At 36.2% G+C, this 13,963-nt stretch overlaps 2 protein-coding genes and 1 long non-coding RNA gene across 3 annotated transcripts; 2 read left to right on the forward strand and 1 right to left on the reverse strand.

Moving 5' to 3' along the window:
* The first annotated feature begins 835 nt into the window (after positions 1-835).
* Positions 836-8,435, forward strand: LOC141712252 (aldehyde dehydrogenase family 3 member H1). The gene is made up of 10 exons (XM_074515121.1): positions 836-1,219; positions 3,174-3,242; positions 3,338-3,434; positions 4,668-4,874; positions 5,774-5,889; positions 5,973-6,077; positions 6,173-6,345; positions 6,439-6,529; positions 6,954-7,103; positions 7,948-8,435. The coding sequence occupies exons 1-10, from the start codon at positions 1,010-1,012 to the stop codon at positions 8,179-8,181; spliced, it is 1,452 nt and encodes a 483-aa protein (XP_074371222.1). The 5' UTR covers positions 836-1,009; the 3' UTR covers positions 8,182-8,435.
* A 465-nt stretch (positions 8,436-8,900) lies between these two features.
* On the reverse strand, positions 8,901-9,304 carry LOC141712253 (uncharacterized). The gene is made up of 2 exons (XR_012571554.1): positions 9,133-9,304; positions 8,901-9,050 (listed from the first exon to the last, which is right to left on the reverse strand). It is a non-coding gene; the product is annotated as an uncharacterized LOC141712253 (long non-coding RNA).
* Positions 9,305-11,795: 2,491 nt separating this feature from the next.
* LOC141714196 (uncharacterized) lies at positions 11,796-13,234 on the forward strand. Its single transcript, XM_074517727.1, has 2 exons — positions 11,796-11,843; positions 12,596-13,234. Exons 1-2 carry the CDS (start codon positions 11,796-11,798, stop codon positions 13,232-13,234), a joined length of 687 nt encoding a protein of 228 aa, XP_074373828.1.
* The last annotated feature ends 729 nt before the right edge of the window (positions 13,235-13,963 follow it).

Raw genomic sequence — 13,963 nt, forward strand, 5'->3', positions numbered from 1 at the left:
TTTCAAATTTTTTGTCATAGACACCGCTGCAACAATTAAAAATTAAGTAACATTTAGTCGTTTTATTAAAAATTAAATCGTAAGTCACACGTTATGTAAATTTGGGAGTTAAATTTAATTTATAGGACAAAATACTATTATTATTTACATGATTAAATATGATTATTTAGAGGCTTACGTTGAATTTCTGAATTTTCAAGTTTGATCATTTTTAGGCCGATGTATTTTGGCTTGGCTCAAAATTTTAATCGAGTTGTCGATATGATATTAAAAGATGGTAACATTATTTAACAATTGCAAGAGTGCTTTAAAGATCCGTAGATGAGATGGAAAGATGGACGATGAGATATTATTCTATAATGACCGACATGGTAACGGGGTTGCATTTGACTTATTTAATACTTGAAAATCGGGATTTTCAAAAGTTGACCCCAATTCTCATATCTTTGTTTTATAAAATGATTCGCAAATAAAATGACATATTCATTATTGTTTTATAAAGCAATTTATAAATAAAATGACACATTAAGCAGCAAAACATTCTTAATTTTCTGCTAATCAGATAACTAGCACTAGCAGGAGTGAAGTTCCTACTAAGCAATAAATAATTCAAAATAAATTCAGACAAAAAAATTTATTTCGAAAGGATTAACCGATAAATAAAAAGTAATAAATTAATGGAGGATTTTTCGCCAGCCGTTTGTGTAATTTGGAATAATAATGACAGCTGGCAGTAAATTTGATTCTCCAGTTTCTGCTGTTCTAGAAAAGTACCGCTAGTGATAACATCATCATTATCGGATATGCATGATTGCTATATATAGAGATTTCACAAACAAATGTACTTAATGTTCCTCAGATACTTATTCGAAGTAATATTATTATCCTTGTAATACTCTTTTTTAACTGATACTCCTAGATATACCTACTATACCAATATCCACACGCCTGCCTGCCTACATAAACCCATACTTTACACACGCACATACGTACAGATTAAGTCTCGATAATGACGAAGGAGATGTTTGATCGAGAGTCAGCGAGATTGATGATGAATGAATTGAGAGAGACTTATAGTAGTGGTAAAACAAAGAGTTATGAATGGAGGATTTCTCAGTTGAATAGTCTTCATAAGATTGCTGAGTTTCATGAGAAGGAGATTGTTGAGGCTCTTCGTTCCGATGTTTCCAAGCCTGAGTTTGAATCATATGTTCATGAGGTATGTTTTTGTTTATTTTATGATTTTGTGTTTGTTTTTTTTGTAGGAGTGTTCAAGTGTGTAATTTTTATGGAATTTTGGATTTTGTGATTGATTGCTAGACTTAGTTCGTTTGATTTTGAGTTCAGTTGCTGTTTTTTGTTTGAGGTTGAGTTGAATTTTTATTTGGTTTCGAATGTTTATTACTTGTGATGATGTTGGATGTAGGGTGTGTTGGTAATTCATGGTTTAATTAAATTGGCAAAAATTCTGGAAGTTTAGATTCAGTCACTCCAAATCCGGTTTTCTGGTCGTGTTAGACATGGACAATCCCCCCCCCCCTCAGAATTACTTTATATTTATTTGTTGGATCTATATTAATTGCTTTGATGATTCTGAATTTTGATGTTAAGTTCTGCTTAGAACCTCCCCTGATCCAATGATGCACACACGTTTTTCTTAGGCTAAAATTTATTATATTTTCTGTCTGCATGGGAAAAAGTTCACTGCTGCAGTTTCCACGAGTCCAGGGTTTTTGATTCTCTGATGATCTTATAATGAATGTAAGATATCTGAGACAGTGGAAGAATCATCTAACTGTTTGCAGAATTTTGCACTACGTGTACAAAAGTGGCAGATTGTATTATAGAAATGTGCTGGTTAACTGGAGGGGATGCTTATTGAGCATTTATTGCAAACCTCAACCATATGAAAAAGTCTGCATATAGTTTAATATTGATGGTCATAAATAGTTAAGAAGAAGTGGTAGGTCTAGTGTAATAGAATTATCCATTATTTCATAAATGATAGACTTCCTTCTAGCTGTATTGGTCATAGATGGAGTGTTATTGTGTCTATGAAAGCGATTTCAAGGAAGTTTTCAAAATTATTACATGATTTACATGTGTTGTTAATAACGCTTAGTCATACCTAGACCTCATGACACAAAACCAGCAAAAACATATGTGCTCCAAAATTGGTGGACAGGTAAGAAAATAGCTGGTAGATGTAGCCAATTTAACTTTGTTATCACACTCGGAATGCATGTAGAATCATATATGGACATGTATCCCATTCAAAGTTCTGGGCTAGTAATATTTTCCGAGAATATATTATCAGAGTCCCGGTTATTGGTTTTATTTAGCTTTTGTTAGCAAGGAAGCAACTGAGTGTTGGATAGGTCCTTAATCATATGAGAAGATTTCGGATGTGCTTGTAAAACGACTAAAAGTTCATTTTTTTGTATCAGTTAATTGTTACTAATGCAAGTTTTTAATGTATATGAAGTCATAAGGATCTTACCCTGAAATTTAGGTCCTCTGCTCAGCGAGTGTATGCAAGTGTTTGCCAACCATTTTGTAAGGTTTCCTTAGTTGTTATATTTAACTTTTAAGTGGAGGAAAAATGACATGTCAGGAGGGTTTGGTAAGAACAGGTGTCCTAGGTACTAGGTAGTATTATATGTTTATGCATTGTATCTTCTGGCAATCGAATTCTTCACTTCAAAACCTGGCCATAAGTGCCTTCACCTCAGTTCTCCGCGCATGAATTTTAAGCGTGTTTACAAGAGGCATCAGAAGTTTAATAATTGCTTTACATAATTCATACCTTTACTATTAAATAATGGTCAATTGCAGACTCATACAGACCTGCCTCCGGTGAGGCTCAAACATAATCCCTGTTACGAAGTGAAGTAATAAATCTTAGTTGTAGTAATGATTAGTTATCATAAAATACTTCCTGCAAAAGTTCTTAATACACCCCCTTCTCCTTTAAACATGTCAATTGATTCACAGATTACGGATAAATGCTTTGTTATGTGATTCCTGAAGAATATGAACGTTTACAGCCTATTTGGAAGATGCTAATATTACTCTGAGGAGGCCTTTAGCATCTATTTTCTTTTTTTGATATCTTATGATGTATTGATCAGTATACATGATGTCCTAAACAATGGCTCTTAAATATTATGCAGATATGTTTGATCAAGAAATCGTGTAATTTGGCAATTAAGGAACTAAAACGCTGGATGAAGCCAGAAAAAGTAATCTCTTTCGGAACTCTACTTCTGGTTGATGATTTTTTTTTTACAATCATTGACGTAAAACCTTATAAAATGATAATATGCTTAATTTACAGGTTAGTACAACATTAGTAACGTTTCCTTCGTCAGCAGAGATCGTGGCAGAACCTTTCGGAGTTGTATTAATCATATCAGCATGGAATTATCCTTTTTGTATGTTGAAACTTCTCTACATCTTTGTGTTTTTCTCTTTTGGTTGATATTGTGCTAATAATTTTATAAGAAAATATTGATCTTTATCTCTACTGTTGAAACCTGCAATTTATAGCTAGGTCGAAATTGGTTTCCTGTCTATTTTTCACTTATAAATAGGGGTGGCTAGTGGTGAATGAAGTTGAATACAATTTCTTCACTCCAAGCAGAAACAGTCATACTATTTGTGTATCTGATGTTCTTGAATATCAAATTTGAAAATGTATATATTTGCAGTCAGGATGCAAGCGTGGTTATATTTAGCTTAGAGCCTTCCTCGATTAAAATATGTCAGATGGTTGATCTAGACATTTCAATGACTAAACAAGTTATGCAAAGATATGGCGCACCTTGTTTCTTTTAGGGTAGAACGTATTTAATCATTATTTTGCGGTCAACCTAGCGTATTGTCAGCAACTGCGGTTTTTCCACCTTGACTAATTTTTATTAACTTCTAAATGCAAATGGCCTGGTTTCTCTGTTTAAACAGCAGTTTGCTTCTGGGCACCTGATGATGGCCTTCTAGAGATTAACAAACTTAATATGATAAAAAAATGTTTTTATAACGCAAGCATAAATAAAGGAGACTAATTGAGTCTCTTGCACATGGAAGAGGTATGGTTGTTGGCACACGGAACAAGGACGGGGCTGGATTATTATAGTTTCTTGATATTTTCTTTTTTCATTTCCACTTATTAAGATTGGTGGATTTCCTCACTTGTCTGAATTTCTAAAGGATTAACTAATAAAATTCTAGCCTGACTCCGAATTCTACTTTAATCTCAATTAAAATTCGCAGGTAGATGTATCTTCGGTATTACATATTTATCATGTGAATTTTAGAACTGTATTTCAGTTCTTCAAGATTCTTAAAGGTCTAGTCTATAAAAGTCCGTTTCTGTTTAGTAAAAGGTTATTTATGAAATATTACCAAAGTGTAGATCACCATTTACTCTATCACCTTGTAACAGAGTATTTATGTTTTCTGAATTTTCCCTATTGTGCTCCTTCCTGGCTGTATGATATGGTATAGCCTATCTTTGTAACTCCAAATATTGTGTTACTGGAACTTCTTTTTTCGGTGTAGTTAAACTTTTTGTGAGCAAAAGTATCTTCTCATGCAAAATGGAAATGCTAATTCAAAGCTGGCTGTAACCTTTATTTTCCCTTCCTGGAATACAATCCCATTTGCAGTGCTGTCTCTTGATCCAGTCATTGGAGCTATTGCAGCAGGAAATACTGTGGTTTTGAAACCATCAGAAGTATCTCCAGCCACATCTTCATTGCTCACAAAATATATAGGAGAATATATGGATAGCTCAGCTGTGAAAGTTATTGAGGGCGCTATTCCTGAAACATCTCTTCTTCTGGAGCAGCAGTGGGACAAGATACTCTATACAGGTTTATTCAAATTTCCACTCCTTGTTACCCTTTACAGCATGTGAGTAATTATAATATAATATCAACCCTGCTCAAATTTCCGAAATCTATTGCATCAATTGCTAACTGTAAATGTTATTTATACACACAATGCAATTAAGACATGCTGTCCTAATACATTTGAGTTGAGAGCTCTGCTCCTGAATCCCTGCCAATATTTGACAATGTCAGACTTATCTGTGATTTGTATTTGAAAGTACAATTGGTTGAATCTTTAACCTTTTTTGATTTATTGACATTGCACCGCTGAACTGCGGGCGCACTTATTCAATGAATTCAGAAACATTATGCATAGTAAATAAGATCGAGTTTATTTATGTAATTTGTTCTACAGTTTGAGGTTCAGTACATAACCCTCCTCCCCCTTTTCAGGTCCTTTGACCCAGGTTCTGTTCAAGTTTTTCTCTGTGTGGTCTTGATGATGTCGTTTAAATTTGCCTTTTCGAATATTGTGTACATTAGGAAAATACACAAGGCCTATATATCTATGCCAAGGGACTATAACATGGACACAGACGCTTAAAATCTTTTAGTAAAGCTTTCCCTTTTAGTCTTTGTTAAAATTCTCCAGGACTTCTGCATTTTAGGTCATCTTAATCTCCAGTTCTGGCTGGTGTCTATATGGAGTCAGAAGTGTATGCTGGTGGTCCATGCCATGTACCTTACATTTTGCTCCATTGTATACAGTACTAATAATCAACTTTTCCTTGTCCTCCCAACTAGACTGAGATTAGGCTTAATTGTGTTGAAGCCTTTCCAGCTGACAAGTCTAGTTAAATATTTTTTATAACCGTCAAACTTCTATTATTCCTGAATATAGTCCCTGGCTACTTTTGTAAATGCGTAATTTACTTTTGCAGGAAACTCAAAAGTCGGCCGTATTGTTTTAGCTGCTGCAGTGAAGCATCTGACACCTGTAGTCTTAGAGCTTGGAGGAAAATCCCCTATCATTGTTGATTCAGACATCGATTTAAAAGTAAAAAGACACTCTCCTTGTTCCATGGTCCACTACTACTAGCTCTATAGTTTTGATAACTCAAATTCCTGTTTATTTCTAAGATTGCAGTAAGGCGTATTATCTCAGGAAAGTGGGGATGCAACAATGGACAAGCCTGCATATCTCCAGATTACATTATAACAACGAAAGATTTTGCTCCAAAATTGGTAAAATGTCTAATCCTTGAGGTGTTCAAGTACTTTGAAAGTTGAAAATAGAGATATACCTATTAATATATCTTCAATGTCATCATCTTCACCAGGTAGACAGTCTGAAACTTCAGTTACTAAAATTCTATGGAGAGGAGCCACTGAAATCAGATGACTTGTCTCGTATTGTAAACTCTAATCACTTTAACCGCTTGATAAAATTATTGGATGATGATAAGGTATCTGATAAAATTGTGCATGGAGGACAAAGAGACATCCACAACCTGTCAGTTTAAACTACATTTGTGTACATTGTATCTCTTATGATTTATTTATGCGAGTAAGATTATGAATGTAATTTTTCTCTTTGTTGTGGCAGTAAGATTGCTCCAACTATATTGCTAGATGTCCCGGAAGACTCTTTGATTATGAATGAAGAAATATTTGGTCCTTTACTTGCTATTCTGACGGTAAAGAAACCTAACTAATTAACTTATTTATTTATTCATCACTTCGCACTCTCCTTGTGTTTTTAAAGCTATATCTCCTTCATCTACTTATCTAATACTGTAAGCTAAGCTATACAAGATATCTCTACATATGATAAGACAGACTGGAGAACATAATTTAAAATTAGATCTGAACTAGGGGCATTCAATCGAAGTGTATGGATTTCCCATATAAACTCAGAAACCGAGAAACATTAATTTCCCATTGGTCTCCTTCCAAAAATGTATACATATTTTCTGTTTTCCTACTTTATATTACAAACACAGAATCCCCAATCTTATTTTTTCTTTTATATAAAATCAATATTGGATGGATTATGTTGATACTGGTTCGATACTATTTTAGGCCTGAATTATGATACTTTATTTTTTATGCTTTGACAAGGTTGATCATCTGGAAGAGAGTTTTAATATAATTAATTCAAGATCGAAACCGCTGGCAGCATATTTATTTACAAACAGCAAGAAGTTGAAGGAGAAGTTTGTGAGTGACATCTCTGCAGGAGGTTTGCTGATTAATGATACTACTTTACACGTAAGTTATCTTCTAAAATATCGCCATGTTAATATTTGGGATATACACAAATGCCAAGATTCTAAATTGTTGTGTGTGAATCAAGTTTATAGTTGCTTACCTGCTACTTAATATTGGGTATACTAGGTAGGAGCTAATAATCCAAATCTTTAATAGACTTCAGTTAAGTTCCTTTAGTTCTAATTGTATTGGAATCATGGCATGCACCATTTGATACTGTAAAATTTGGAATAAAATAGATAAGTTTAAGTATAAACAAAGATCCGATAAATTATTGAATGAGATTGTGTTGAAGATATTATTAGTCAATGGATGATTGTAATTCAAGTCTAGAACTAAAGATACAAGGGTAAAATAGCAGATGCATAAATAAGTCCCAGAAATATGTTAAGATGCCTGCAGAGTTCCAGACTTGTGCAGCCCCAACAGCTTAAGAAGTAGTTTTTCGAGTTCCCGTGGCCTGGAACTGGATCAGCAAAGAGCTCAAATTAGTTTAAAATCTTATTTCCAGCTTAAGTTTTGGCATTCAGTTTGAAGTGTTATTTTGTTGTTAAAGGCGTTGTTTTAGAACTTTAGAAATGATATCGTTTTTAGAAAGATTCACAGAAGAAGGATTAATTCATTGTATCATATCCCTCGCGTTACTGGTCACTACCACCAGTCATCATACCTTCCATGCTTTAACTTCTGGTAGTGTATCAATCTGGAAAATATTTTTCTTTTTCCTGTTATAATTATACATCTGTACTCAATTTGGTGATGTCATATATAAACTGACAATATGTAGACATGTCAAAATTTAATGTACTATGTTACTGAGGTATACTTGAAAAACTTGTTGCAGCTAACAGTTCCCACCTTACCTTTTGGCGGAGTTGGGGAGAGTGGCATGGGTGGATACCATGGAAAATTTTCATTCGACACTTTTAGTCACAAGAAGGCAGTTATGTACCGAAGTTATCTTGGAGATGCATCGCAAAGGTACCCACCATATACAACCCAGAAGTTGGGATTTCTGAAGGCTGTTATAAATGGCAGCTTTCTCGACATTTTCCGTGCTATATTGGGCTGGCCGTAAGTTGCAAGTGGTATTTTGGTTCTTTATTGTTATGCCTTTTGAGTTTCTCTTGGCTGAACTTGTGCTATATTCGTTTTTTCATTTACATTATATTTGTTTCATGTGATTAATTAAAACAATGTCTCTTTTCATATACTTTGCTTTTTATAGCATCAATTTCATTCATACACAAAATCTTTGTTCCTTTGGTAAGTGTAATGGAGTACATTGTGATTTTAATTATTTAGTGCACGAATATTAGTTCTTTCAGAGAATTGAATAGCTGGATACTGCATCTACACAGAACAGCAAAGCTTTTTTGAGTTGTGTGCTGCTCATTGTAATTTCATATATTTAAGTTAGATGTTTTTGAAAGCAAGCTTACGGACTCCAGGTCACCCTTTGGTGGGGTGGGGAAGGGGCAGAGGCACATTCATGTTCATAGCGTAGCAGTTGGTCCTTGGTGATCAGGTCTCTAGGCGAGTTGGTTCTTAGCCCAATGTTATGAAAAGCCTGGCCAAATACAGCATAGTGCCTCCTGCGGTTCCATTCGTCATTTGTAGGTGTGACAATGTATGAATTTGCTTGGGTTTACACAGTAGGCATAAATTAACTTTTTGCATAATAAAGACAATGCTACCACCCAGTTTACCAACAACCACTCTGCATCTGAGCCAGAGCTTCCAAACTCCCAATACTGTTTAATCGTAAAAGCGATAATGAAACGATAAGTAATCGAATATCAAGAAGCACAAGGAGGGAGGGGGAGGGGGTTGTGTATTAGAATAAAAAATTTTGTCTGTTGCTACATTCTGGGTCATCTTATGCCTCTGCATCGTCGATTTTGCCAGTTTGGTTTTATGTGAATGGATTAAAGTTTGCACTGTAATCTGCTATTTCCATACATAAATCAGTACATGCGTCCACATATAAAATGCATGCAATGGAAAACTTGATGCCAATTAAGCTTACCAAAACTCTACCACAAATCCTCCAATGTAGTTACTTTTTTATGAGGTTGTTTTGGTGCTCTCATCCTATCATCAGAATGAGCAGTTGCAGGTTTTGTAAGATCTGAGCAGCTTCTTCGATGAGGCGTTGGAAGTTCCTCAACAATGTCAATGTTCCATAAAACCTTTTCATGTGTTTTAGATGTATGAGGCATATCATGTGTTACGGTGTTTCTCCATGGAGGGACACCACCATTTGGCCGTAAAAAGCTTCCAGTTCGGGTCCTTAGCCGCACTTGAAACCCGTCCCTTACCGGTTCCCAATCGATGGACACTTCATCAGCTGAATCCGGAATGGATTGGTGTACAACCTTTTTCCCAATCATTCCTGGGACAAACAGATGAGTGGAGGCCGTTAGGTACGTGCCATGGCAACTTTTGAAGCGTACGTAACTCCCTCTTATTCTCTCAACTTTCCAAATAGAGAGTTTTGAAGAATCGTCCCTGTGCTGGGACACCGATTCTTGGTCGTCTTCTGCAACCAGAAATTTATCTGTAATTGTTCGGAGACGAATTGTTTTGGCTTTCTCAAAGAGGTCCATTCAATGGTTTTGGGTACCTGATGAGAAATGCAAATATATATTAAACGCAAAACAAAATCGAAAAACCTTTGGATGCATGGTTGTGTTTGAGTGGTTTGTACTTACCAGAATCAATGGAAATGGATTTATACAAAACAACTAGAAATGTTGCAGAAGCAAGGAAGGAGGAGGGGGTGGATAACCAAATGTTGGTTTGCAGGGCTAACCACCAAATTCGTATTGAATGAAGAATCCATATTATATACTCTTTTGGTCGTGAAAACTAACACCTATTTTCGTTCAACCCTTATCAAGGAATTGCTTGTATATCCGGGATATTGGGAATATTATTTTGTGGCACATTTTCTATTTTTGGCAGTCTTCACTAAAGTTCACTGTATTTTTTTATCACACGGGCGCCTTATTTTTTCGCATACTTTTTTACTATAAAATTAGAATTATTTTAAAAAAAATTTGTAAATTAAAATATTTTTTATTTATTTTTATTCAAACAAAAAGGTTGTAACAATATTTTTGATTATCTGATGATGAATGTAGGTATCTCAAAATTAATCTATAACGATTATCGCAGCTATTGTCAGAGAATTGAAGTGTTTTTTATGCGTGTTTCATCTTATGTAGCCATTTTCGCTCTTTTATTTTTTTTATTTATCATTTGGGAAAGCTCGTAACCTAGTCTAATGGAAAAGTGTGAAAAATAATAATTAAATGTGAACAAGCATAGTTTTATGCACATTCGGGTAAACTTCCGAGTTTTGGGAAAGACAACAAGAAGAGAAGAGAATGATATATGTCCTGATGTGTGTGGACATTTACGGACAGATAAGAAGAAGTTGATCGAGAAAATGATATCTGTCAGGTGTATCTACGTGACGCTTTAGTTCCAGGTTAGATGAAAGTTTATAACAAAGTATCCATTCATACCACATAGGCAAGATAATATTAGATTTAGGGGCTTTGGATTAGAGTGATTGTAGTGTCTATATATACAATAAGGTTTATTCACTTTTAATATAAGTTAGTTCAAAACGTAATATTGATTATCCGTAGTTGAAACATGATCACATAAAGGAGATTATGAGAAAATACAAACATCAAGTAGAAGACTAACATTAACATAGAAGGGAAATTGTTTATTGAATGATGATATTTTACAACTTTTTACAAGAGTGCTTAAGAGGCTAATACTTCGTTCTTCGACCCCAGTTGATCTTTCGGTGTGAAAGTTCTCTAAGTGGGGTTACTCGCATGGTTTGAAGGTTGTCGGTAGAAAAAACCTATTTTTCACTCGGTGATCCTTATGTTCTCTCAAGTTAGTCAATCTAGAGTATACAAATATATGAGGCTTTGGAAGCAATATTTCAGGACGAGCTGAAGGAGGATTTTCATTTTTTGGGATGAGGTACCGATTGATGTCCACGAACATTCGGCCGTGCAATTTGGGCCTCATGAGAATAAAGTGCTTTAGGAACGGAATTGAAAGAACATGTCATGTTTTCATATGAACCATGTGTTCTTGTATACATTTTTCCTGGATCGTATATTCGTTAGTTACTCCGGGGCAGGGAGGCGGAGTGTGGTGAATAAAGTGGATTAGAAATAATATATATGTTGTCGGACCTAGGTTCTTACTCATCTTTCGATATGATCTAAGTATCAATACTCGGTTTACGTGCTAACACGCACTAATAACTTTTTTTTTGTAGTTGTATCATTGTGATAAGTATTGGCCTCAGTGACAGTTGCACCAAATGATAGCCATATGAGTCTCCTGGTTAATCCGTAAAGATTACCGCTAACATTATCAGAAAATTAAAGTACTTTTATGTGTGTTTCTATTAATTAGCCATTTGTACTTCTTTTTCTCATACTGCAAACAAAACCTTGTTACCTAGTATAGTGTATAGGTGTAAGACCCTTAGACTGGATTGGAATTCTGGGTTCAGATTCACTAGGCAGCCAAGTGAAATTGGGATCGAGTATCACCAGGCGGCGACACGGACTAGTCGCTAGGTGGCGACTCTGATTAGGCGCCAGGCGGCGACATGGATTAGTCGCCAGGAGGTGACTCGGATTGGGCGCTATGGCGACTCGGGTTAAATTTGGTTGGCTGAATTATGTGTGGGCAACAGTGAGTTGGGAGCTTAGCTTGGAGTCCAAAAATGACTAAGGGGCAAGTCAAAACGTGGGCACATGTGTGGCACATGGGGGCTGGTTTATATATATGATATATATATATATATATATATCTGTATATTTGCTGGGATATGCGCTAGTGGGTTGCTAAGATAACTACCTTGCAGTTGGGACTCAAGGACTAGGTGGAAAAACTCTAATTTGGAGGCATTTGAATTATGGAACTGCTAGTAACTACCAGCAGTTGGGGCTGTTAGTGCTGCTGTGGCTGCTGGGGGCCGCGACCAGGCTCTTGCATATATAGATAGACATTTTCTCAATGTAATATAAGTAGAATTTTGTACAAGTTCTTATTGTATTATGTACTTGTACTATATTCTAGGCAGTAGGCAAAGTATGTAAGCATATCTTGGGGTTGTATCCTTATATTGTTGGTCAATAAAAGGTTGGGTATTTAGGCTCATAAATCTGCTGTGTATTTATATTTGCTTGGTAATTAGACACACTTGCACACACGATTGGATCTTGGTTGTGTGTGGGTTTCATAGTTATATTGTTGTGTTTGGATTGTTGGGGTTGCTGAGTGACAACCTCTCGAGAAGGCTGACTACTTGGGCGTTAGGGCGATCGAGTAGACCGCACGGATCAGAAAAATCAGGGTTGAAAATCTAACCCCGTGACTAGTGGTATCAGAGCTGCGTTGATATATTCGTGGATTCAACATCATGGCTGGTGGAAACTCTACAGGAGGGCCACTCAAAGTTGAAAATTCCGGAGCCGAAACCTTATGATGGGGCGAGGGTCGCCAAGGATCTGGAAAATTTCTTATGGGACATAGAGCAGTATTTTAGGGATGCCCATATTGATGTTGTAGAGCAAGTTTCAATCACAAGCATGTACTTGGTTGGCGATGCAAAATTATGGTGGCAGACTCGTACTCATGGTGATGCGAGTATGGACAGGCCGGAGATAACCACGTTTGAGGCATTGAAGAGGGAACTTAAGGAGCAATTTCTGACACTTAATGCTTCTTGGCTTGCTAGGGAGAGTTTAAGGAATCTCAAACAAATGGGAGATGTTCGAGATTATGTTAAAGAATTCAGTTCTTTGTTATTGGATATAAAGAACATGTCGGATGATGATAAACTGTTCAATTTCTTGGTTGGACTAAAACCTTGGGTGCATGCAGAATTGAGGAGACAGGGTGTGAGGGATTTTCCAACTGCTATCGCCACTGCTGATGGTTTGGTTGACTACAAGCAGGTTGGTTCTCATGACGCTGAAAGGGGTAAAAACAGTGGAAAGAATCACAAGGGTGAGGACAGAAACAAGAAAAATAACATGAATAATGAAAATGGTGATGCCGGGGATAATAAACAGTCTTAAAGTATTGGTGACAAGGGATGCTTCATATGTGGAGGGCCGCATTTTGCAAGACAATGTCCCAAGAAAAAGAGAATTAATGCTCTTCGTGTTGATAAAGAGAATGAGGAAAATAATGAGGGAAATGATGGGGTTCAAGTGAGGGTGAATCATATGCGTTTGGTTGTACCGTGGAGGGGATGGACTTATGTATGTCAAGGCCTTAGTGAATGGGAAGGCAGTCATGGCTATGGTAGACACGGGTGCTACAAAAAGTTTCATTGGATTGGATTGTGCTGCGAAGCTTGGGCTAAAGCTATAACCAAGTTCAAATTAGATTAAGATGGCTAATGTTGAGGTGCAGAAAATTGGTGGTACTTTGAATGTTGGCTTGACTCTTGGTGATTGGCAAGGTAACTTTACGTTTCATATTGTTGTCTTAGATGATTTTGATTGCATCCTAGGTATGGACTTCTTTAGGATGACAAGTAGCGCTATTTTGTTGTGTTATGGTGGGATTATGATCATGGATGAGGCATGGGCAAGTTTTGTGAAAGCTGTTCTTATGCAGATTGATAAGGGTAAAAAAATGAAGAAGTTGGGGGCTGTTCAGATTTTGGTCGGCGACATGGTTTGTGAAATTGGATCACAGGTTGGCGACTTATCTCTACAAGGCAGCGAACTTGGAAATTTTCTGGTTGGGCTTAAGTCAATGTCTCCAAGGTTTGGAGGCGCTGCTGTAACTTAAGTCAG

The sequence above is a fragment of the Apium graveolens genome, chromosome 3 (genome assembly GCF_009905375.1).
Source record: "Apium graveolens cultivar Ventura chromosome 3, ASM990537v1, whole genome shotgun sequence".
NCBI lineage: Eukaryota > Viridiplantae > Streptophyta > Magnoliopsida > Apiales > Apiaceae > Apium > Apium graveolens.